Raw genomic sequence first — 24,281 nt, forward strand, 5'->3', positions numbered from 1 at the left:
ACCCTGGAAGCTGCCCACGCCACGTCGGGAGGCGTGGGTCTGAGCGCTTCGGGCCGTAAGACTTATTTCAGGGGAAAATGCTGATGCCACTAAGCCAGCTGCCTCCTCCTTCCTCCCTGCCCAGTGGTGGCCTGAAGCCCTGCCTATAACTGCTGGGGACTCTGGACCTCATGTGCAGGCAGGGCAACCGAGTGTCACCAGAGAGGTGGGAGAGGTGAGGCCACATGAGAGGAGGGTCCCATGTAGGTTCTGTCTTTCTGACCCTGGGCGCTGCCTGTGCCCTGGCCCACTCCCACACAACCATGGCCTTGCCACAGCAAGGTCAAAATGGGGAGTGGGAGGTACAGGTGGCTCGGGGGGGGGGGGGCGGGAAGGGGCGGTGCTGCAGCCCTGAAAGCTCAGGGTTGCAGAGTTCCTCTGAATCAAGGGCTACAATCACAGATGAAATAACACAGCTCCTGCCTGCCCCCAGTTGGGGAGGCCAGTATCAGAGAGCACCGCCCAGTAGGCTCTGGCCTTCTCCTGGCTCCTGGGTCTGGTCCAAAGCTGGAGGATTTCAATACCAGACCCTAAAGGGTCTACAAAGTCCCCCCACACTGCCATCTCTGGACCCCCTGGGCTGCTACTCAGAGGGTGCTTTACTCATGGCCGACATGCAGTTCCCAGTGATTTTGAGTCCCAGCCACGAGAGAGCCTGGCACCAGGTACCTGCTGAAACACCGCCCCCTGCCATGCTCGGCGGTGGGGCAGAACCGGGCTGTGCTGGGCCGCGGCGCTAACAGCACTGGCCAGCAGGGGGCAGCAGGCCCCCACAGGCAGCCCACCCAGAGGCTGGCGCCGGGACCGCAGGGCCACCCGAGCCTCCATCCAGACCCTAACCAACTAACCTCCTCTGCGCGCGCGGAGCCTGGCTTGGGATTACTCTTCTAGAAGGAGATCCTATTTAGAGAGAGAAGTGGAAGCCACAGCACTAAAGCCCTTCAATTAGGAAAATAACTAGAAAATCCCGTCTCTTCTTCTACAAAGTGTCCTGTAGTGCAGTTTGGGAGGGTCAGTTCTGGGGCTTGCACCCAGGTAGAAGTGAAAGAAAAATTAAGAAGGAGGAGGGAAGGAAAAGGGGAGGGAAGAGGCCAGGGACAAGGGACGGCGGGCGCAGGGCGGCCTCAGGCTAGGGGGCACCTGGGCCTTGGCACATTTCTGACAGGATGTCGATGAGGTTGTTCAGGCCCGAGAGGTAGCCGTCCTCCCGGTTTCCTTCCTGCCAGGGGACGTCATGCTGCAGGGTCTGGCCCTCGGGCAGGGGTGTGGTTTTCCCAAAGTCGATCATCCACACCTTGGCCTGTTCCTTCTTGTCGTGGATGAAGAGGAGCGAGCTGCCGATGACCTGCAGGGGAGCGGGAAGCTGAAGAGGGGAGCACCCGAGCCCCTGCCCCCACCCTTCACACTGCTACCTGGCACCCAAAGGGACCTGGAAAAGCCTGAGGCCTGAATGAAGTGGGGAAAAGTAGCTCAGGTAAAGCCCAGCGCCTGCAGTTCCGCCCTCTGTTCTCACCTGCTCCCAGGCCAGGGGGCGGGGGCGGGGTGCAGAGGACAGAATCCAGAACAGCAACCTCCCTTCTGTGGGGGCAGTGGCAGATTGTCCCCCCCCCCCCCGCTGCCCCCATCTGAGCTCCCTCCTGCATACTTTCAGACCATAGCTAAACCTTAGCTGGGAGGGAGAAGGGAGAGGCCATGGCCCCAGATCTCAGGCAAGACAGTCCCCAGGGTCACCCCAGGGCTCCTGACACAAATGTGTTACCAGGCGGTTCCTGCATGAGGCTAGCGAGGGGCCTGATCCCGGAGGGCCTGCCTTTGGCTGCAGTCACCCTGGAAACGCCTGTGTGCTTCTGGAGCAAGCCCTTATGTTAGCGAGGGAGGCATGCTCACAGTTGCGGGGAGCCCGCCGCACAGAGCACAGCCCTCTGCCCAAGAGGGTGACAGCCCCACACCCACCTCGTGGCCCTTGAAGAAGGGAGACACTTCTAGGGTGGCCCGAATGTCCATCAGCCGGTCCCGGTAGGCGATCTGGGAATAAAAAGATGAACAGATTTTTAAACATTTGGGACTGGGGGTGTGTGTGGTGAATTTGAAGTGCCATTTGGCCCATGAGAGTCACTGAGTGTCAGGGGGAGGGAGCTTATACCCCAACAAGGTATTCCAACTTCCTCATTTAGAAGTGAAGCAACTGAGGCCCCGGGAAGGTGGGGTGGCCGGGCTCCGGGTCCCATGCCCTCTCTTGTCCGCACGGCTCCGGCTCTGGCTCCGTGGGCAGGAGGGGCGGTTCCCGAGCACCTGTGCAGCCTCCGGGAGCTCCTCACACAAGGGTTAAGTTTATTCTGGAAGGCAGCAGAGGCAGGCAGGGTCCTAGGAGCCTGGTTGCCATGGCATCTTCCCAAATACAAACTTCAGTGCCCTGACTTTTGAAAGGACAGAGTACATGGGAGAGCCACAGATCTCTCTGCCAGGGGTCTCTCCACAGAGCCGTCAAAAGCCAGGTTGGCTGTGCTGGCCCTGGGGGTGCCCACCTCCCCTGGGGACTGCTGGGGAAGCCCGGCGGTCACAGGCGCACATGGTCCCTCAGTGACCATCTGTGGCAGGGCCAGCCCAGAGCTCAGCACCGAGAATAAACCCCTCTCGCTGGGACACAGGAAGCACGCATTCTGAGCAGGCTGTGCTGAGCAGCAGGTGACCCAGCACCCACAGGCTCGGGCTTCAGAAGAGTTGGGGTGCATGTCCCATGACTGAAGCCTCAGTGCTTGCCAGTGGCTAAGGGAAGGCTCCCCAGTAGGCCAGGAAGGAAGGAATGGAGCCCCCAGTTCTAGCCAGTGGTGCTGTGTCTCCTTGGAGAAAAGTTGTCTGATCCATTCATTACTCCCTGCTCCGCAGCTCTGGTAGCCGGTTCAGGAGAAGGTGCCTCTCGGTGCCCATGTGAATGGTGCGCCCAGGTGCCCTGCCCATGGGACTCAGAGGCATGACACACCGCACCCCTGCTAGGAGGGCCCGAGGATCTCTCCAGCCGGTATGCTGCCGCAGTGGTAAAGGAAGTTAAGTCCCTTTGTCATGAACTTCTGCCACCCACACCTCTAGGCACAGACATAGCCAGCAGGTTCTTCCCAGGAAGGGTGCTATGACCTCCCCCCCAGGCACACTTCCCTCACAGCCTGGTAAAGAGGCCCAGCCAGTTCTGGGAGGATCGGGGTGCAGGGACCAGAAGGCTCCTAGCCTACCTATGTGAGTCCTGCTTTGCCCCGTCCTAGCTGTGTGCCCTTGACCTTGCAGTTTCCTCATCTGTAGAATGGGGACAAGAGTGTCCGCCCACTCCAGAGGCTGCTATGAGGATGGGATTAGCACTTGGCACGAGACTTGGCAGGCAGGGGGGTTAAGGAAACCCCGTGATGGAAAGCATTGCTCATGAGAGGGCGGAAAATGCTTTTGGGCGCCGTGAGGTTGGCAGCAAGGGAAAGAGCGGTGAGTGTTCGCCGTGCTTCCCTGTTTGCCCGCAGAGCGGGGCCGACAACCACATCACCTTCCCCTGCACCTTCCAAGCAGAAGTTCAGGGCCAGGGTTTGATGTGGGCGCTGTGGCCACTGCTGCTGTGGCCTGGCTCTCCAGAGTGGGCACAGTCCTCCTGAGACCCCATGGCCGAGTGCCCTGACTCACCAGGATGTTACGGTTTCCTTTAGTGAATTCTCTGAAGGCCTCGATGACCTGCTCCCGTGTTTTGGTCTTCTTGAAGTCCCGGTTCACGGAGCCGTCCTCTTTCTGAGAAGGTGAATCCAGAAGGGGTTAGCAGAGGGCCTGGGGGGGGGGGGCAGGCACTCCGCTCCCCAACCGTGGGGTTCTGAGACAGGCACTTGTAGCCCTGGAGCTCCATGCCTGCACAGCCAGGCCTAGGGTGGTCAGTGGGGCAGCACCGCAGACGGCAGCCTGTTCTGGGCCCTGCGAGCGGCCCCAGCATCCCAGGCAAGAGTCGGGAAAGGCCAAGAATATAGAAGGCACGGCTATGGGAGCAGCCACTCCTGTGTGGGAGCAGCAGGGGCGAAGGAGACGGAGGAGCCTTGGCTTCTCTTAGGGGCCTGGCCCCAGAACTCAAGAGCCAGGAAGTCCCTGCCGTCCAGAGGCACCCTCGTCACCAGAAGAGAGAGAAGCACTCCTTACCCCAAGTTCAGCTCACATTCCCTTGTAGTTTAAGACCTTTTACTATAGGATCCCTGAAAGCCAAGAAATACTACTGCCCGCCCACCTCTGCTCCCTGGTCTACCCCGCATGTGAGATGACTCTATTTTCTTGGCCCACGCCATCTCTGTTCCAGGCTGTTCCGGGCGGTACCCGGAGCTCACTCTCCTCTAAGAGTAATCAGTTCTGTGGGACACAGGCTGAGGAAGGAGGGCTCTCTCAGAGCCTCACACTTGGGCCTGCGCCCCACCAGGTTGGAGGTGTCTCTGAGAAAACAGGCAGGACTCTGGCCGTGGGGTGGACACGGGCTGGACGGTCCCCCAGGGCCTTTGTGGGGCATCTCCTGGGCTAAAGGGAGGGAGAGGTGGGTGGACTGCTGGTGAAGATTGTGGCCGTGCTGACAGCTGGTGGCCTTCAGCAGCCCTAGGAGATGTGCTGCTGGTTGTTCCCACGGCTGGACAGGGGACAGAGACCAGAACATCGGGCCTGAGAGGGGAAGTGAAGGGAAAGGTGGGTAAAGGAAAATGAGCAAGAAGAGGAGGAGGAGGAGTGTGTAGTTTGCATCTAATCTGAGGGCTGGGTGTGGAAAAAAAAAGCTGGTTTTGGAAGACAGGTTGGGGGCAGGGGCAAACGGCTTTCTCAGCCCAGAGCTCAGACAGCAGCTGTCCCGGGGGAGGGCGGGCGAGCACCCTCCCGAGCTCGCAACCGTCAGCCATGAGGTGCCGCCGCCGGCGGCAGAACGTTACACCTAAATGCCATCTGACCAAGGCCGCAGCGCCTGCCCTGACTTCAGCTTGCCTGATCAGGCTCCAGGCTGCCCAGCCCGGACTCTATGGCTGGACGAGGAGGACCAAGAATGAATGAACAACAACAGAGACCTAAGGATGCTGTGGGGACCACCACTGGCTCTGGCGGAGTGGCTGCCTAAGACCCCCAGGTGCGTGCGGTGAGCGTATGTCTGAGCTGGCTCTTCAGGTCTCACAGGGAGGGAGGTGAGCAGAGGAAAAGCACTGTCAGACCCTTTGGGGGAGACTGAAGGGGGAAGAGGAGAGAATGAGGTGGCCCGGCAGTAGGCTTCAGTGCAGCCGCACCAGACGTATCTGGGGACAGAGGAGCAGTGCCTGGTCCTGCCTGCCTGGGCACAGCGGGGTCCCTGGCCTGGTCGTCAAAGGCGGCCAGTGTGCTCCCTCCCTGGTTGCATCTCAGCGCCAGTCCCAGGTTTGCAGGCCATGGGCAACCTATAACCTGGCTCCTGGGTGGGTTCTCAGCACCTGTATGGTCTGGGCTGAGGGTCGAGTCCTCAGCAGGGGGCTGACTGCTGGAAGGAGTAGAAGGCACACCTGCTCTAAAGGCCCAGCCCCTAACATGGCCACATAGCCCATCCCCGGACAGAGGAGTAGGACAATCTCTCCCAATGGCTGTCCCTGGAGCTGGCTGCCCTCACCCTGAGCCTGGACAGAGAAGAAGCTCAGAGCCTCTGCAGGGTCCTGAGAGACCCCTGAGGTGGGCGCTGGTGGAGTCTGAGCCCCCGCTCCTGCTCCGTCTGGGACCTGGGTGGCCCAGGTAGCCTCAAGGGGCACCTGGCTGGCCTCACCTTGATGCCTTCAATCCTGAACCCGAGGGTGGCAGTGGAGCTGATGGTCTCCCGCCACTGCATGTAGCGCGGCTTGGTCACCGCCCGCTGGGCTTTCTCCTCCTCAGTGGGGGCCTCAGGGTCCACCTCAATCATCTTCAGGTACATGTCCTTCCGGAGGCTGGGCTTCTTCCGGGCCTTGGTGAGCTCCTCTTCCAGGTAGGTCCTGTGTGGGAGGAGAGGCCGTGTGAGGGCCGTGGGCCCGACCAGCCGGCCTAGCTAACCCGGCTCCTTCCCCCCTCTGCCAGCCTGGTGAGGCTCCCCCAGCAGGAGAGCTGCTTAGGCTTGATCAGGCCTCCTGGGTGGTCTTGGAATGAAGCTGCTCCCTCCCAGCAAGGCTGCCCCTGTGCTCAGTCAGCAGCCGGCCGTAGCCCGAGCTGAGTGTGTGCCCACCCTGGGTGAGCCGCCCGACTAGGCTGACCGCAGCCCCCCGGCCCAGCACCACTGGGCCAAGTGCAGGGCCCATTCAGGGCCCCAGCTGTGCCTGCTCCGCCGCCTGGGCCCCTCCCCCAAAGCAAGTGCTGCTGAAGCCAGCATGAGGGTCTGGGGGAGCTCATTCTGCACCCCCACCTGCCCATCTCCCCAATTCCCAGGCAGCCTGAGGGCTTAAAGGCCTCTGGCTCTCTCCAGACAGGGGAAATCTTGAGTAGAGAAGGTGGCTTCTCAAGGGGCCACAGTTCAGAGCGGGGGTAGGGGGTGGCTCATGGCAGGAAGGAGCCCCCAGGGCTCTGGGGTCTCTGTTCTGTTGAGGACACCCCGGTTCGTCCTGCCCCACGGACATCAGGCTTCAGCCCAGCCCTCGCCTCCTCAGCCCTGAGCCCCTGGCCCGAAGAGCCAGAGGAAATGTGTCCAACTGAACGCTCCCTGCCTTGCCCTCTGCACAGGCAGGCTGGGCTTGCTGCTGACCAGGCTGGGTCCCCCGGACCCTGGGGGCAGAACGGGAGAAGGGACAGCACAAGACTGAAGCAGCCTGAGGCTGCATCGCTGGCCACCGAGTGCAGCTCTTCGCCCAGGCGGCCCCCTTCCCTGCCCCACTTTAAACTGCCCCCCTCCCCTCCCACACAGTGGGCTCAGCTGATGCCTGTGACCCTTCATGACACAGAAATGCACAGCGTGATTTGCAGTAGAGGGAAGTTCTGCTCCCCAAGACCTGTGTGGGTGGGAGCTGCCTGCAGGCCGCCTGCTGTGACAATAGGCCTGGTCTCTGCTCTCTCCTCTTTGTTCCCAGGGCCTCGCTCCATACTGCCACCCATACCTCCAAGCTGCTGCTTTTGGGGGGATTTGACGGCATGAATTTGACATTCAGTCTTTAAAAGATACAGTCCCAGAAGCCACTGTATCAACTAATATAAGAAAAAACCCAAATTCTTGGGCATGAACTTAGGCCTGGTCATTCAGGACCTCCCAGTGGGTGATAAAGAGCGTAAGGAGACTGGCAGTCCTCAGCTGTGCCCACGCCCACACGTGTGCTCACATACCGTGCGAGCAAAGCCGAGTCCATGAGGGCAAGCTTCAGGGCAGACCCTGCGGGGCAGGGTGCGTCTGCACGGAGCCATGTGTGTGGATCTGTGTGCGCGCAATGTGCTCGGGCGAGGGGCAGGCCACGCCAGGCTCCTGATGCACCGCAGGGGCCCGCAGCGCGGCGGGTGGCCCCACTTCTGCAAAGAGCTCGCAGTAGCTCCTTAAACAGGAAGCAGGCCTCCGTGTCAAATCCCTTTTCACACAGGGCTTTTTCCAGAAGGGGTTCCTGCAGCTCAATCTGGGCAGAGTTGCTCCCGCTCAGGGGGAGGAGGGTCACCAGAGGCACCAGCTGGACGGTGGGACCGGGGGTCCAGCGGGGGATCAACCCACGCTGCCCTGCAGCCTGCGCCCGCCCCCACTGCCCTGGGAAGGTCAAACCTCCATCTCACATGGCGGTGGGAGCGAGGCTGTGGGGTGGGGGCTAGGAGCCCACACGTTACACACCAGAGCATCTGCAGCTTCAAACAGGGCAGGGGGACCGGAGGCCGTGCTGGGCTCCACCCGCAGGCCCCGGTCTGGATGTCAGGAGGACGCTTCTGACTTTCAGTGGCAGGTCGCATAAGACAGATGTACACGGTCAAAGCTAGGAAAATGCCCCGGAGCAGTATGAGCCTAGGTCCGTGTGGAATTGGGGTGCTGAGACGCCTGTAGTTCAGGACACTGCAGACTCCCACTGTGCCTGAGGCTGGGGTCACATCAGCCCTGCCACCGCTGCTCTGTGGCAAGTCTCAGCCCCTCAAGCCTGGCGCTCGGTCTGTGGGCTCCTGCCTCCTCCCTCTGCCGAGCACGGGCCACATTTGCGGGGGACTGCGGCCTGCTGGATCAGTGCAGGCGGAACATGTCACAGCCCCGGTGTGGACGCCCGCGGAGCGCCCTGGGCAAGTGCAGGGTGAAGCCCGGCTGGACCTGCAGGTGGGGGCCTGAGGCAAATGAGGGCTGTGCTGCTTTGGGCCACGTGGCCATGACCTCAGGTGTCAAATTCTAGTCCAGAGAGACCCTGAGGGGGGCACCCAGCACGGTGCTCAGAGCACAGAAGGACCCGCCTTGAGGCAGGGAAGGTGGGGCTGGCGGGGACTCTTCTGCAGAAACCTACCCCTTGCTCTCCACAAGGGCTCCTTTCTCCCCAACCCCCTCTGCCTTGAGCCCCTGCCCAGGACTGGGTCGAATGTGAAGCAGCCTTGCTGGATTCACTCTGGGTCCCCCCTGAGAGCCCTCCGGTGCAGTGGTGGGGGAGCTGCAGGAGGCAGGGGGACAGGGCAGCCCTGGGCAGAGGCAGGCCCCGTCCCCAGCGGCCTCCCAGGGACAGAGAGGTACTCTGGGCAGCCTTTCAGGACTGACCAGCTACACATCCTTCCCACAGCGTGTACTTTTTTTGGCCACGGTCTGAGTGAACACCAACCAGATTATTTATATGTTTCCCCTGGAGGGCTCATCCTGGCGCACCACGTGGGAGGGGGGCACTTCCTGGGACAGAAATAAGATGCTGGGTAAGAGCAGTGGCCGCGTGGTAGCTGGAGGGATGTTTTGTTTCCTCCCTGTGGGCTGGGGCTGAGGCTGGTGGGGGCCTTGGAGAGAGGCAGGGACAGTGTAAGGGCAAACAGTGGGACCTGAACTCCCTGTCCCTGCCTTGGGGGCAATGCTAAGGGATTGAGGAGGCAGCCTGCAGGGTCCGAATTCAGGACACGGCTCCCAGGAGGAGTGAGGAGGACTGGTGGGCTTGGCCTCCTGGCTTCTCTGTCTCCTTCTCTCTGTGTGTCTGTCTTGCTCTCTCTCTCATCCCTTTCATCTGTCCCAAGCTCCTTTTATAAGAAATCAAACTGCTTAAACTATCCAAAGCAAACAAGCTCCCGCCCCAAGTTCTGCTTCTTGAAGCCTGGCCCACCTGGAGAGGGGCCGGGGGAGCCCCACGTCTGTCTGGCTCTCCTGTCCAGGCACCTGCAGCCAGTGGCTCCCCTAGGGGAGCACAGCACCCTGGACACCATGATGCCTACAGCCCTGGAGGACTTCACCACCCGGGCCCAGCAGGGGAGGGAGCCACATGCTGACTTCTGGGATCGAATGGTCCACGTTTGGGAGGGGTGAGAAAACAGGGCCCAGGGCTGAGGGGGGCGGGTCTCAGGGCCTCCACTTCAATGTTCTCACACCCAGTCTCCTTCTGCCTGGTCTCCCCTCTGCCTTCCTTCCCTTCTGTGTCCTGGCCTCCTTGTCTCTGGGCAGACATCGGGGTGAGCCTGAGTCAGGGGTGGGGAGGGTCCTGATTCCACACACAAGCCCAAGGACCCCTCTGGCAAATGTGCTTACCCCAGGCCCTGGAGTACCCTGTGCTGGGCTGGGGACACCCTCAGCCCTGGTCTTGGGTGGGGGCCAGCTCGTGGTGTGGTCAGGGCCTCTTAGGTCCTGGGCCCCCTCCTCCACTGCACTCTTTCGCAGGCCAAGTCTTTTTGGCAAACCGACAGGTTCTGCTGACCAGCTCGCTCCCACCCACCGGCACAGGGTAGGGTGTGGGGGGAATGAGAAGAGCCTCTGCTCCAGGCTCCTCCTTGAGGCTCACGGAACAGGAAGCCACCATCTTGCTACCCTCAGCAACCCGCCCCCCCCTGCCGACAGGATGGGCTGTTCCCTCTGCCTTCTCCCTGGGGACACGCAGCACCAAGCCAGGCCGCATCAGCTCCTGGCTCCTGCCCCACCCTAGCTCACCGGAGAAGGGAGGGGGCCATCAGGGGCCAAGCCAGGGTTCCTGTCCCCTTTGCACCTAATGTGAGATGGCTGGGTGGGGATGGGGGTCTGGTAGTCCAACCAGATGCCCCGGCCTGCCATGGCACACAGGAGGCCCCAGGGGTGGCCCAGGATGCAGTCCTGGGATCCGCCACATGGCTGAGCACAGTCCGAGGCGACAGCTCCGAGGAGCGTGGCTCACCTGATGCCCATCTTGCAGTCCATCACGCAAGGCGAGTCAAAATCGGCTAGCAGGTCATCCATCTGGTTGTAGCGCTCCCCGTCCTTCACCACGTCCCCGTGGTAGGCCGGCACGTAGGGCCTCAGCACGTCGCTCATCAGCCGGTCCAGGCAGCGCTGCTCCGACTCACAGTGCTTCTTCAGGATCCGGCCGTTGGCAGCCGCCTTGAAACTCCCTGCAGAGCCAGGGGACAGGAGGTCCTCAGTCCTCAGCCAAGGTCCGCCCCACTCCGACCTCCCCACCCAGGACAGCCCCTTCGGTGACAGTGTCTGTATCCCTCGGGGATGCTTCGGGGCTTGCCAAGTGTAGGGCTGATGGTGGGGAAGGTCTCCATTGTGGACCATGCGCTTTTTAAAAGAGTGGGTGCAAGTCCTAGCCCCCATACGCTGACTGCAACTTCCCTATCCCTAAGCTCCTCATCTGAAGATGGAGGGACACCAAGTGCTCACTGCTGGAGGGTCAGCAGGGCTAACCGGGAGGCCTGCGCCAAGATTTACTCATTCTTCTTTGTATTGCTATTACCCCCCCACCTGCATCTTCAATCCTGCTTCTCGGGCAACAAAGGTGTCTCCGGTCTCAGGAGGAACCCCAACAGGCTCAGTGCCAGGACAGGGAGACTGGAGGAGAAGCAGGGGTCCAGGGCTCGACCCACCCGGCCATGCTCCTGAGCCACGCGCTCAGGTTCTTTAGGAAGTGTGTCCCTCCAGGACCTTGGGCTGGGCCAACGCAGATGGGGATATAAAAGAAATGTTGGACCCTGTGCTGGCCTGAAGTGAAGAAGGCCAAGTCCATGGGCAGCCGCTGGAATGCCCTGGAGGACAATGCACACCAAAGGGCCCCCCGTGTAGACCAGACAGTGCGGGGGCTTCGGCTCCAGGTGCTCCTCCTCCCGGCACTGCGTGAACTAGAGACCACGTGGCTGACCGGTGCCCTGGCCACCTGCACCCCGCACTCCACCCTGTCTTCCACCTACGAGCTCCTTCGGGGCAGATCCTACATTTCCATTAATGTCTGACCCCTGGCGATGGGGGTATAGAGCAGATGCTCAGTGAACGAGTTAGCGTTGCCCCTCTGTCCAAGGTGACAAATGGCAGGCACGCTGTAAGATCTACGACTTCATCTGTTGTGTGGAGTTAAACTGGAAGAGATCGAGAAAGAGACCGAAAGGGACAGAGACTGGGGGGATTGGGTGTGTTGGGGAAGGAATGGCAGTTGTGTGCATTTTCAAGGCAGCGTTAAGGCCACATCTCGACAGTGTGGCTGCAATTGCCCCTGCAATTCTCAGAGAGAACCTGTCTGGACACTTTCACCACCGGGAGCGTCCAGGGCCAGATCCCTCCCCCCACCCCAAGTGCTGGGCGACTCCCCAGGGAGCCGCATGTTCCCACCGTAAGCCCTGGAGAGCTGTGCTACCTGCGTGTCCTGCCAGCTGGATCCAGGGGTACTTCTTCTTGAAGGACATGACAAAGGGAGACCAGTGCACCATGTTTTTTATTTTCCTCCATGATTTGCTCTAGAAACAAGGAAATAAAAAGCTCTCCGTTAGAAAGAGAACTGCTTTCTGGTTAGGATGAATTCAAAGCAGGGCAACTCATGGCCAGGGGCCACAGGATGAGAGGGGCCACACCCGCTGCACAGGTGCCTACAAGGGACCTCACCTCTGTCAGAGGCATCTTTGAAAAGGCTGAGCACAATGCCCAGAAGCAAGGGACCCTCAGGGATGAGGGTCTTTACAGGTTTCAGGGGTGGAAGGAGTGCGGGTGGGGGAAGTACACTCAATCCAGTGTTGACCCCATCCCACGCTGCCCTCCTTTATGCCCCTTCTTGGGGCCTCAGTTTCTTCACCTCTCTGGCGAGGGACGGACAGCTGGTCCATCAGGCTCCTTGGACAGACAGCCACTCTAGGACTCTGAAAATGACCTCCTACATCCCAACAGCCATGGTCCCTCAGACGAGGGCTAGGGCCCCTACACCAGCCTGCAATGTGCCATTTCACATTTCACTTGTAGATGTGGTAACAACAGAGGCACCTCCTGCCTGCGAGCGGTTTGAAGAGTGATTTTAATGGGAGTTCCCCAGGGACAGCACCTCCACCCCCACCCCATGGGCACACAGGGGGAGCAGGCCTGCAGGTCTCTCCCTTTCACTGCGCTTCTCCTCCTCAGGGTGCGTGTGTGCGCACATGTGCATCACGTGTGTGCAGGAGAGGTTCCTTGGGCAGAAAGGAACACCTTCTATTCCTAAGACGCATGCAAGGCCATTACGGTCATTTGTACAATCTGAACCTCAGAGAAGTAAGCAATAAAACTGGCACTTAAACCCTCACTGATACGACTATTTTAAAAATCCCCTTTTTGGGTTGGCTGGTGTGGCTCAGTGGGTTGGGCGTCATCCTGCGAACAGAAAGGTCATGGGTTCGATTCCCACTCACGGCACATGCCTAGGTTGTGGGTTCAGTCCCCAGTCAGGGAGCGTGCAGGAGGCAAGCATTTGATATTTCTCTCACATCTTTCTCCCTCCCTTTCCCTCTCTTTAGAATCAATAACAGAAAAAATTTTTTTTTGTAAATCCTCCTTCCCACCAGCAATAAACATTTCTCTAGAACAAGCATCCCCAATAAATTTAATAAAACAGACTGTTGAGATAAAGATTATGTGCCCCCCCCCCCCAAAAAAAAGATTAAGTGGTCCCAAACACATGAGCCCCTGGCGGCACTGATGAAAACCTGAACTGGAAAAGATTTGGAGTTTCTGAGGAAGCGAATCCCTGACCACCAGCCCCGGAGTCAAAAGCACGAGGCTCTGTGCTAGGAAGACAGAAGCTAAGAATTCTGCAGAAGGGGGCGAAGAGGGTCCTGCCCTGGTAAGGGACCCTGAAGACATGTCTCCTCATTCCCTGTCCCATAGCATCATCAGCTGCCTTGAGGAGACTGGACAGTCTCTGGCTGTGGAGGCTGCTGGAGCCCAAGGTTAAATCAAGGTCAAAGCAGCCTTCCTTGTTTTTCTCTCTTTGCTGAGACTCACCGCTGATGTCATCAAGTTTTCAAGTTAAAATCTGTTTAAGGAGAAGAATTCTTCCCTCCTGAACCTGGCAAGTTTTATCTCCCTCCCAGAAGCGCTCACCCTACCGCCCAGACCTGGTCTATCATAAGTGAGGGCAGTGCTGCCAGCCCACGTGACAGAAGGACTGGGCTTTTACTGACAGGGGTGTTTTTCCTAGATCCTTCTGATGGAGATCACCAAAGAAGGCTAAGGAAGGCGAGGTATTTCTTATCTAAGCGACCAGAAGGCTGGATAAACAATCAGGGCAGACAATGCTGGGGCCACAATGGAAAAACCTAATCACATGAGATGAGCCAAGCCTGCTGGTTGAACGCATGGGGAAGACATTAAGGTAGGACCAGAGGAAAAGTGCACAGCCGGTCACCACCTGCTGGTCACGTCCCCGCATCTGAGCTCAGAGGGGATGGGGGTCACACAGGTCCAGGGCTGGGGTGGGGGGCAGGCAGAGTGCTTTCAAATCCAAGACCAACCTCATTTCATATCACCCTGTCAGGGGACAGCGAAACCCACGCTGCCTTTCTTCATGCCTCAGTTTCCTCACCTGTCTAGGGAGGGACAGAGAGCGGGTCCACCAGACTCCTTGGACTGACTGATATCGATACTCTAGGACTCTGGACAATGACCTCCCACATCCCAACAGCCGTGGCCACTCAGAGGAAGATTAGGGAGGGCCACTGTCACCTGCTGCTGTCTGTCATTTCACATTTGTAGACACAATGGCAACAGAGGACCAGAGAAGATGTGTCCCAGGGCCAGGGAGGGGCCGAGCAAAGACTTGAGGCTGCAGGGAAGGAAGGCCCCGAGGCTGCACTCAACAGAGGTAGTTTGGGGAAGGACTTGGGGGGAGGAAGCAGACATTACTGGAGTGTGTGTGGGGGGGGGTATGGGAACAGAGGCCTGGGACAGGGATTTGCAGCAGCTGGGACCAGATCTGCTGAGAATGGGAGCTGGAAGCGCTGGGTGTTGAGGCTAAGCAGGTGGGTGTGGCGTGTGGACAGCAGGCCCACCTGGGCCCGAGTCCTGGCCCCATCTGCTCCTCACTGACTAATCTCGAACAGTTCCTGACCCTCCTTGAGGCACTATTACCTTACCTGAAAATGGGAATAGCAGATTGCCCTGATAGCAGGAGGTAAAGCCATCAGCAGATTACAGGGCATCTGTGGAAGGGTCTTAGCTCTGTGTCCAGGGAAGAGGGGGTCTCTAAGGTAATCCTGGGAGCTGTCAGTCTGCAGCTGAGCAGAGGTGTCACCATAGTTACTAGAATAAAGACCACGGAGGCTTGGGCTGGGTCAGGCCCACCCTGTTGGGATGCAGCTCTCCAGAGAACCATGGGAGACACTGAGCCTATAACCTTCGACCTTGGGAGGCAGGAGAGAACAGAGAGGCTGGAGCCCAGCAGAGGCACTTAAAGCTGTGAAATCACTAGATTCTGGACCTCTTCAGAGACTAAAGACCAGGAATCCAGCAAGGAGCGGGATGCTGAGGGGGCCTCTGATAGTTCATGGGACCCGAGACCCTCCCAACATCACAGAGCTCAGAGTAAACGGGTATTTTCTGCTCAGCTTGTCCTTTCCCAATGCCCTCCATGAGGAAGCATTTCTGCAACGTGAAAAGGGGCCCCGCGTGGCCAAGGCCACAAGAGCCTCCATCCCATGGCCGCCCTGTGCAGTGGAGGGCGGTGGAATATTCTAGTGGGAAGGCGGGCCTGCACGCCTGGGGACTTCGCTGCTGGCAGAGGCAGCACGCAGGGGTTTTTCCCGTGGGTTTTAAATAGCAGCGCCCAGGCAGTGCCTCGTGGCTGCCAAACATTAAACAGAAAAGGCGCTTCCAGGTCCAGGGCCAGGCCTGGGAAAGGAGCCTACAGGGTGACCCGCTCTCCTCGTTTCCAGCCCACGGGAGCAGAGACATGTGACACAGGAAAAGGAGATTTCAGGTAATCAGTTCCCTTCTGATGGCCCCATTCAGGCACCAAACCTACTCCAGGTGGAAGCCGCTTGCTAGGCTGGCGGGGAGGGCTGGCTGGGCTGACGGTCTCCCCCCAAGCCCCTCGCTGGAGGAAGCCAGGGGCCTCAGAAATGGTTGCCCCACAGCTATGACAGGTGAAGAGGCCAGGAAGGAGGGCAGCCTGACAACCTGGAAGAATCCCATGCAGGAGAATTGATCCCTCTCAGCTCTGGCTTTCTACCTTTTCCCTCCCGGGAGGTTCTCAATAGCCTCCGTCACTTCTCTGAAACTGGACCATGGTCCCAGGTCTCCAACTTCTAAAGCTGAGCTTTGTGAAATACAAAAGCAGCCCCCGGGTGCCTTGAACATGGTGGGGCAAAGGGCACCTGGTTCCCTCCCCTGGGGCAGCGCTGGCCACCTATGATTTCACTGGCCCTGTTTCTTCATCACCTCCCAATCACCAGGGGCATCTGGTCCACCCTCTGCTGACCCTTCTTGCAATGTCCCCAAGGCTCCCTATGCCTGACAGGTCCCCGCTAGCATCTCGCTGGAAGCCGGGAGGGCTCCTTTCCCCAGATGCATAGAATGGACGCCAGCCCTCCTGCCAGCCCTGAGCACACTGTTTGCGTTCACGACTCTTCTGGAGTTTTTACTACGTGGCAGGCGCTGGACTGGGCACTCATCTTTGATCTTCACAACCACCCGATAAGGAGTATTTTCCCTGTAATGGGAAGATTCCAAGGCCCAGCAAGTTTTGCTGCTTACCCTAACTCATTCCGTTTTCCACCCTTGCCTGTAGGTGCAAGCTCACATGGGGAACCTCAAACCAATTCGCCAATTGCCAAACCTATTGGCAAGCGAGGGCTCCCATCTGGGAGGGCTCCTTGCCTTTGGGACTGCTCCACAGCTAGCCAATCAAGACCCGAGGTGCACTCCATGCTGGGGCTGGGCAGGTGCCACTTCCGGCTTACCTACCGGGGAACACAAGGTTCTCCCATGGGTCAGATCAGACCAGGTAAACACTTTGAGACTGTGGTGGGAACTCTGCTCTTGGGGTGTTCTTGAGGACATGTCAAAGGAAAGGAAAGGAAAGCACCATCAAGCTGATTCTCTGCCAAGCGGGTGAGGGGCCACAGGCTAGGCTGGAGACACACGGTGTTCACCTTGGTTCTGTGCTGGGTGGTTAAGCCCACTGGAGACCAGAGTGAGGTTTTTTTTGGGTAGCACCTCAGGTTTCTCTGAGAGGTGGGGGAGCCTCACAGTGGTGCCTGAGCCGGCCGCCAGCCCAGCCGCCCTCATGGGATGGTGCACCACCCAGGACAAGCCCACAGTGCCCTGTGGGGCCCGCCTCCTGCCTTCTGTCTAGCCACTGCCTGCCCCTCTAAACCAAACGTGTGTTTCTTCATGTAGTTTGGGGTCTGGGGAGGGGCAGAACAGAGTGACACCGGGGACAGATGTCTCTGCTTCACACACTGCAGATGTTTAGCAGACCGGGTGCTTCCCCCCTCCCTCCCCACAGGGAAGTATTTGCAGTTCACTACACACGTCCTTTCAGGCTTGTGAGATTCTGCTGGCAACTGCTGGCTCGGTATACCCTCCCCACCCACCCTCAGACGCCTCCAAAGGTGTGAGTGTTCCCATCGGGGATTTTCACAAGAATGGCCACAGAGGCAGAGGACTCAGCCACCCCCAAGCCCCGCTTCCCCAGATTCTTTCTCTGCTCCAGCTGCCCGTCCCGGGTGCTCCCAAAGCACACTGGGCACACCTGCACCCCAGTTCTTATCTGGGTGAGCGCAAGCCTCCCCAGAGCCAGGACCCCCCAGCACCTGGCCCACCACAGTCGGTCAAGCGGCACATGACAGGTGTGCAAGGGGCTGCGTCTGCCCATCGTGCACCTGGTCGGAGCCTCCAGAAGCAAGTTCCAGGTGGGCGGGGGCTCTGCTGCATTTGTCACCAGGGTCCCTGCCGCTCCTGAGCTGTCAGCCTGGACTGTCTCGCAGAAGCAGGCCTTCCGAAGACAGCCACTCACAACGCCACGGTCACACCCAGATGGCAGAGCGGCCCTTTCTCCAGCTCCCTTTCTCCCTGACCTGGCCAGCCCCCCAAACGAAAGCTGAAGCAACACCCCTCTCCTTCCCCTCTGGATTCTGTCTAAAATCCCCTGCCTGTGAGCTGGAGCGGCAGCCTATAGCACTGGACTTTGTTTGCAGAACTAGGACACGAGCGGTCCAGGATCTGCCTTCCCACTGCAGTGTTCTCGCCTGTAAAGTGGGCACGACAACATGGCAACGCCCTGCCCACCCCACAGGGTCATAGTGAGAACTGATGAGGCAGTCATAATCCATACAGGTGCCCTGGACACTGTCACGGGGCAGGCCAGCCTTCTGGGCTCACTTTGTTTGGACTTCTGTGTCTGTTTTGTTTTAATTGAAACCGTTTTCTCCTCCAAGGCCACCACAGACAGGCGAGAATCCAACTGGGCACTTCCAGAGGGTTAGATTGATTGTCACCCAGTGGCCAGAGGACGAGCTAACTGTGTGATTCATTACTCACAAAGCTTTCCCTTGGATGCTCAAGGCCGCTGGGAAGCCGCAGGGCGGCTCCTGTGACTCAGAGAGAGTCAGAGTGGCCAGAGCTGAGGTGTCTTCACACCAGTTTCTGGGTCAGAAGGTCGGCAAAGCTGCCAGAAGGAGAAGAGCTTCTCAAAGCACCCTACTTTGCTATGTGGAACTCCGTCAGGCCCTGCCGCAGAACAGTATTTGGGGGATAAATAGACTGCTGAACAAATTTCATTTTATAAAGGGGGGGTTTATGTTCTTCTTAACCTCTTCCTCACCTGACATGTTCCCCTATTTGCTACTTTTCCTTCCGGCACTTCCCTTTTATTTAAATAGTTTGATCACTTGGCTCACTTTCATTTTTAGATCATTAAAAAAAGCCCTTTTTTTTTTTTTTTTTTTTTTTTTTGAGTGAAAGAGATGAGGGGAAATCTCTAAAATGTCAGAAAAGGGAAATGATCTCTGAACCCTGGGACTCTCCTGAACAATATGCCAGAAGTCTGCTTTGCTGCACATGCATGCATGTGAACGGTAATAACCTGGCTTGTGGGGGAAAGAGGCAGAGATACCACATTTTAAATGCCCAGCCTATTCCTAGGCATTTGATTGTGCTAAAATCTCCTGTACTCCTCACTCACTGACACTGCTATCTCCATTCTGCAAATGATCAAACATGCTCAGAGAGGTTAATTGAGTTGCCCAAGGCCACACAGCTTCCTGGTTCACACCATTTAATTGAGAGGATTGTGTTTTGTTTCAGCCAACAAAATAACTGGGCCCCCATCCTCTCTCCAAGTCCTGGGGCTATCTGCCTCTCCCCCAGTTAAAAAACAGCCTCAGATAAACAGCAAGTGCTTTGTCAAAAGAGTGACCTTTCAGATGGGGAGGCCTGAATAAAAGAGCTGCCCTGTCCTCCTTTCAGGTTAGCTCCCAGAAGGCCTCAGTGACACACGCGGGAAAGGCACATTCATCAAAGCCCTGAAAGTGGATGAAAGACGCCCTGGCCGAGGAAGGTTCCCGCTGCATCAGGGCCTTTGTTCTGCTCCTGCAGAAGTCTGAGTGGAAGTCACTGAGTTACCCATGTTTGGAAAAAATGCTTCTCCCTTCTTCTTCTTCTTTTGGTCTTCCTCAGACAGCAGTGAGGGTTTCCCTGGTGATCGCTCTTTCCCTCACTGGGGCAAGGCCTGCTTCTCCCAGGCCCAGGCCAGCCAGCTTTGTCCATTGTGTGTGCCCTGGCAGAGGCCTCCTGTGACGCAGCTGGGTGCAAGCCCTGGCAGGTAGGCGGCCCTGGCTGCACGGCTGCCTCCTGGTTAGAAACCTGGCGGGGGCCAAAAGCGAAACCTGCCACTGCCAAGAGTGAGCTGCGGGCTTGGCCGGGAGGAGCGGAGGCCTTTCAAAACCAAGACACCAAGGATTGGAAAAATTAAGCCCAAGGACTTGGCAGGGCAGGTAGCTCCAGCTAAAAATAACAGTCTGAATTTGAAGGCTACCCATCTGCCCCCCTTAACAAACAAGAAAACTCCCTGAAAAAAAGAAATGTGTTTTGGAAAAAGACCCGAGTAATGTTTAGTTTCACCCCCATCCTTTCCCAGCCCCGTCACATGGTGGTCCCACCAGCTGGCAGAACACCTTTTGCCGTGTTTATGGCTGGGCGTCAGCTTTTCCTCACTGATCTCTCTGAGAACCTGTGAGTGGAGGGATGAGAGGAGAGCTCGCTCGGGGTCAGTGGCTGGTCTGGGGCAGAGCACAGGACATCGGCCTTCCCCAGCATGGCCACCGCAGGTGTGAGAGGAGCGGGCTCTGTATTCTCATGTTGAGTGCTATGTTCTTTCCATCGCTAATCAGATCCAATGGGCGGCTGCGCTTCAGGATGGGAGTGGAGGCCCTGGTCAGGGCACATGGCTGCGTTTGCAAATGGCAGCCTGGGCTGGCTGTTTCTGAGGGGAGCTTCCCTGGTCACTCAACTCCTGGCAGCGGTTCTGGCCAAAGCCAGGAAGACCCTGAGTAGCTGCCCCGCTGTCTTCTCCCAATTAGCTGCCTTCCTCCTGTTACAACTAGAGCCCCAGTTTCTAGGCCAAGGGCAGCATCCAGGCTGCACACAGGGGTCCTCCTCATGGCCACTCCCTCCCCGATCACCAGCCAGAATCCCTGTCAGATGAGGCTGCCCCAGGGCCCCACCGAGCGCTCCCCGATGACCCACAGGTGGCAGGGAGGCCCCACATGGACACAGGGCCGCCCCAGACCCCTTTCTGTCCTCACTCCCCACACTCACTCTCTCAGGTGCCCTCTCTGACCCAGCAGGGCTGGCCACCTTCCTGTCGCACAACTGGCCCGGCCCCAGGTCTCTGCTCACGCAGGCGCGCTGCCTGTAGTGGTCTCCCTGCTCTGTCCCATCGATGCATATCCCACCCGCCCCTCCAGCTGCCCCTGCTGGGATCTGGGAGCTGGCCCTCCCTTCCCCCTAAGAAAGACCACTCCAGTCACATGCCCTTTCTTGCATCATTCCCACAGCAGGATTGTGTGGGTGCTTTGTGGCTCTTCTGTACTGTCTGGTGCCCCCCAGCAGAGGGTAAGCTTCCAGGGAGCCGGAAAGCCCACAGAACACTGCCGTACGCCCCCGAGGCTGGACACACAGTGGGTGCATAATACCACCAACCACCAGACTGGGAAGGAAACCGTACGGGGCCAGCACATAAGCACAGGTGCGCGTACCACATCCCAGCTGCCACTGCCTCATGCTCACCTGCTCAAGCCTGGATTTTCCCAGAGACATCTCCAGGGAGCGGGAGGTGGGGGCGTACTTGTGGGAACTTCCTGTTCCATCTGCCTGGGGTTCTCTCCACACCCCCAGGGCTCCAGGACAGCTGGCAGCCTGGCTGGCCCCAGGACTCTCCTGATCTGCACTCCTGAGGGTGTGGAAGAGCCCTCTTTCATTCCAGTTACCCAGCCTGGCAAAGAAAGCACTTCCATTATAGACTGTTCCAGATCCACCCTCCTTCCTAACCTTACAGGGGCTGGCATCAAAGGGGTCCGCTCTTGCCAAGTGAGGTTTCTTTTCTTTTTTTTTTTTTTTGGTTACCCAGGGACAGAGGTACCTTTCGCCTGAAGGGGAAATGCCATAACACTACCCACTGGGCAGGGCCCAGCAAATGCTCCTTCTCTGCTCTGGAAGGTTACTCCCTCTTGGATTCCATCCTCTTCAGAACTAAAAATAATGGAGGTCTGGAGGAAAGAGGCAAGAGAGAGGAAGCCACGGAAAGCATAGGAAATGCTTTGGTGTGCACGGGGGCCCAGCGAGCCTCTCACACCAGGAGCCTGTCCAGCCTCAAAGCCTGCTGGGACCAGAGGCTGGGGTACCAACAATAGCAGGAAACAGGGAGTGGCCAGGGCTGGGGAAGGGCCCTGGGAGTGGGGGGGGGGCATGCAGCAGCCGGCTTCCTAGTGGACAAAGCTTACAGGACAGAAAGGCTCAGCCTTTCCTCTGGGAAAGGGCATCCGGGGCTCTGCCCAGCTGGTGGGGGCCTCCCGTGCAACACACACCAGGTCCCTTCCCTCTCCAGAGATTTTATTTTTACTTCAGTAAAATGCAAAACAACAAAGCTGAGTTACAGGGCATGGAAATTCACTGGAGGTCTGCACTGGTCTGCACACGACTGGCACTGAAGGGCTGAGACTCCTGAACACCCCTCACAAAGCCAGGATTTGAACCCAGGCAGTCTGGCTCCAGGATCCAAGCTCTTTATCACTCTGCTAGATTGTCTGGATTCTTGTTATTTCTAACCTTTTACCTTAGAGCCAGACAAACCCAGGTTCACATCCTGTTTAGATCCTGGCTGGTGGTATCAGGCAAGTTACCAAATCTCTCTGAGCTTCAGTTTCCTCCTCCTCTGTAAAACGGGAATATCACCTATCCCGTGGGGCTGTTTTCAGGGTTCAAGTCTGTATGTGCAGCACCTGCTACACAGAGAGAAGCGCCCAGTAAAGGCGGCTCATGTATCTTGTCTGGTGGCTAAGCACCCTGAGGACAAAAGCCTACGTGGGGGCTGAACACATGGGAGCTGCTCTGTGTTGGCTCAGCAGGTGGCAGCAGCAGGATCTGATCCCTTCCTCTACCCCCAGCCATGAGGGAAGTGCCGGGGGTCAAGGCCACGGCCGGCAGGAAGTGGGTCTCCAACCACAGTCCTAGTCCTTGCCATGGAAGGCGCTGTGAGCTTGCCTTAACAGCCTTTCTGGGAAGTGCAGAACCCCCAGGAGCCACTTTAAAGCTGGGTTTGAGAGCCATCAGGTGAGGGGACAGCCTCGAACAGAAGCCACTAGCATGTGCCACTGGTGGTCTCGTGTTTCCTGCAGACCCTCCCTTCCATCCCACCCCACCTTCCCCAGGGGCCTGTGGTCTGAAACAAGGCACTCTGCTTGTTTCCCGGGAGACTGGACCAGGCCACGGGACCCAGGCAGCTCTGCCCAGTGACCGCCGTGGAAACAGATCTCTTTATTCCATGCTGGAAGATGACATTGAGAAAGCTGGGAATCTGAAGGGATGTTTTCTGCAAAATGCGGAAGAGTCTAAAACGTCATCTTCTCTCCCCACAGCTCTCCCCAGCACAGTCCCACTCAGGAAGCAAACCCTCCTGTGTCAGTGGCTCTGAGAGTCTCCCGGGTATTTCTGCAGATATTAGCTCAGACTGAAAGCCTTCAGGTTATAAACGAAAAAGCCTAAGGGGTACATACGACTGAACACAGTACAAGGGACAAGATCTCCTCCGCCAGCTTACTCCAAGTTTACTTCTCTAGGCCAAGAACATTAACTGACAAAATACTGCCTTTTAAGTAGCTTCTGAGAACCCAGAAAGTGCCAGGGAAAGCTCTGGTAAGGGGGTTACTCTGGACTAACTCCAAAGCCAGGTTTTTGTGAACTCCCTGAATGTCTTATCAAGGAAACTTTTCAGGAAGCGCCTGAAAATCGCATGCGAACTTACAAGGAATCTCAAATACTTTACTATATTTAGAAAATGTTTCCAAGCAAGATACTGAGGTGGGATTCAGATTTCTGACAGATGACACTGATGGGCCGGTGGCGAAATGGCGCTCAGCGTCACGGCAATGCAGACTTGTAGCAGAAGCAGACACCGCAGCAGCTCTCCGAAGCAGCTTCTGCGGGCCTGCCTGGGGGTGAACACAGCGGCTGGGGCGCCGGTCTGCACCCTGCTGTGAGCCGGGGCCCTTCAGGGAAGCAGTCACGCATCTGTTCAAATGTAGACCGCGGGAAGCACAGGAAACGGGTTGCCAAAAAGACACACCAGTGAGCCCCCAAGACTCGTCAGCTCTCAGAACACGGCTGTCCCCAGGGTCATCTTGACGTTTGTGTGACTTTCACAAACAGATTGACTCATTGCCCTTCCCCACGCATCTCTGTCAACTGGGGCCCCGAGCGCTTACTTAGCACGTTCCCAGGTAGCACGAGTGTCCGGGGCCCCTAAGAAGCAGGCTGCAGGCTCACCTCCCATCCCTACAGAAGCAAACAGGGACAGAGGGGCTCAGCCAGGCTTGTGCTCCAATCAGGGGACAGACCTGAGGGTCCTGCTCCAACTCCTACCCTGGGTAGACTGTATACCCAGCAGGGGGGAAGGCCTGCCACCCACTGGAAGCTGGGACCCGCCCCCCCCACCCCCAACAATTGTTTCCTGCACTTTTTGCCTCAGGCTACAATGAATAAACATTTATTTTATATTGAGGTATTTTACGGTAACTTGGGATAATTATGAACAGGATGAGTTTTTACAAAACTGCAGGGGACCCCAGTCCCTCCTGTCTTCTCAGATTTACAGAAAAGCTAACCCACAAAGACAGCATCAGCATCTGTGTGGATGGCAGCCAGGTTTCTGTCTAAGCGCCGCAAAGCCTGACCCCCACAAAGTCTCCCTCCTGCCAGCGCGGCTCATAGAATGCTTCTGGTTCTCTTCGACTCATTTGGTCTCCTTCCCACTGAGTTATGGGAAATGAAACGTCTTTGAGAGATGTGAGTGGGTTATCTGAAAAATGTATTCTGGAATGGCAGAGGCTGAGGCATGGGATGAATGACCTTGGAGAGTCCTTCTAGCCAGAGGTCCTGAACCAAAGGGACTACAGACACACTGGGAGGCTGGGCTGCCCAAGGAAGGCCTCCGGCACAGGGAAAGGCAGGGGTCGGGGGAGTGCCGTTGTCTGCCAATCTGCAGAGGGGCCATTGACGGCGTCTGGAGGAGGTGGGAGAGCTGCCCTCCTGGGTGAACAAGGAGCTGCCGGAACTCAGCCTCACAGTGACCACAGCCCTCTCGCAAGCCCAGCCCCTTAGAGGTCTCTGGGGACGACCCTCATTTAGGAACTGGAACATCGCTTCTAGGGAACAGAACCAG

General features: G+C 57.8%; 1 protein-coding gene across 1 annotated transcript in view; it reads right to left on the reverse strand.

Annotated features, from left to right (window-relative positions):
- Positions 1–434: 434 nt before the first annotated feature.
- ITPKB (inositol-trisphosphate 3-kinase B) overlaps positions 435–24,281 on the reverse strand; it is an 86,900-nt gene continuing 63,053 nt past the window's right edge. Inside the window, exons 3-8 of the mRNA XM_090263285.1 lie at positions 11,739–11,838; positions 10,287–10,500; positions 5,810–6,014; positions 3,700–3,801; positions 1,993–2,064; positions 435–1,384 (exon numbers count right to left, since the gene is read on the reverse strand). Of these exons, the coding sequence (XP_090119411.1) occupies positions 1,169–1,384; positions 1,993–2,064; positions 3,700–3,801; positions 5,810–6,014; positions 10,287–10,500; positions 11,739–11,838 (909 nt within the window). The 3' untranslated portion in view covers positions 435–1,168. The remainder of the gene's footprint in view (positions 1,385–1,992; positions 2,065–3,699; positions 3,802–5,809; positions 6,015–10,286; positions 10,501–11,738; positions 11,839–24,281) is intronic.

The sequence above is a fragment of the Furipterus horrens genome, unplaced genomic scaffold (assembly GCF_987537825.1).
Source record: "Furipterus horrens unplaced genomic scaffold, mFurHor1.1.pri manual_scaffold_15, whole genome shotgun sequence".
Lineage (NCBI taxonomy): Eukaryota > Metazoa > Chordata > Mammalia > Chiroptera > Furipteridae > Furipterus > Furipterus horrens.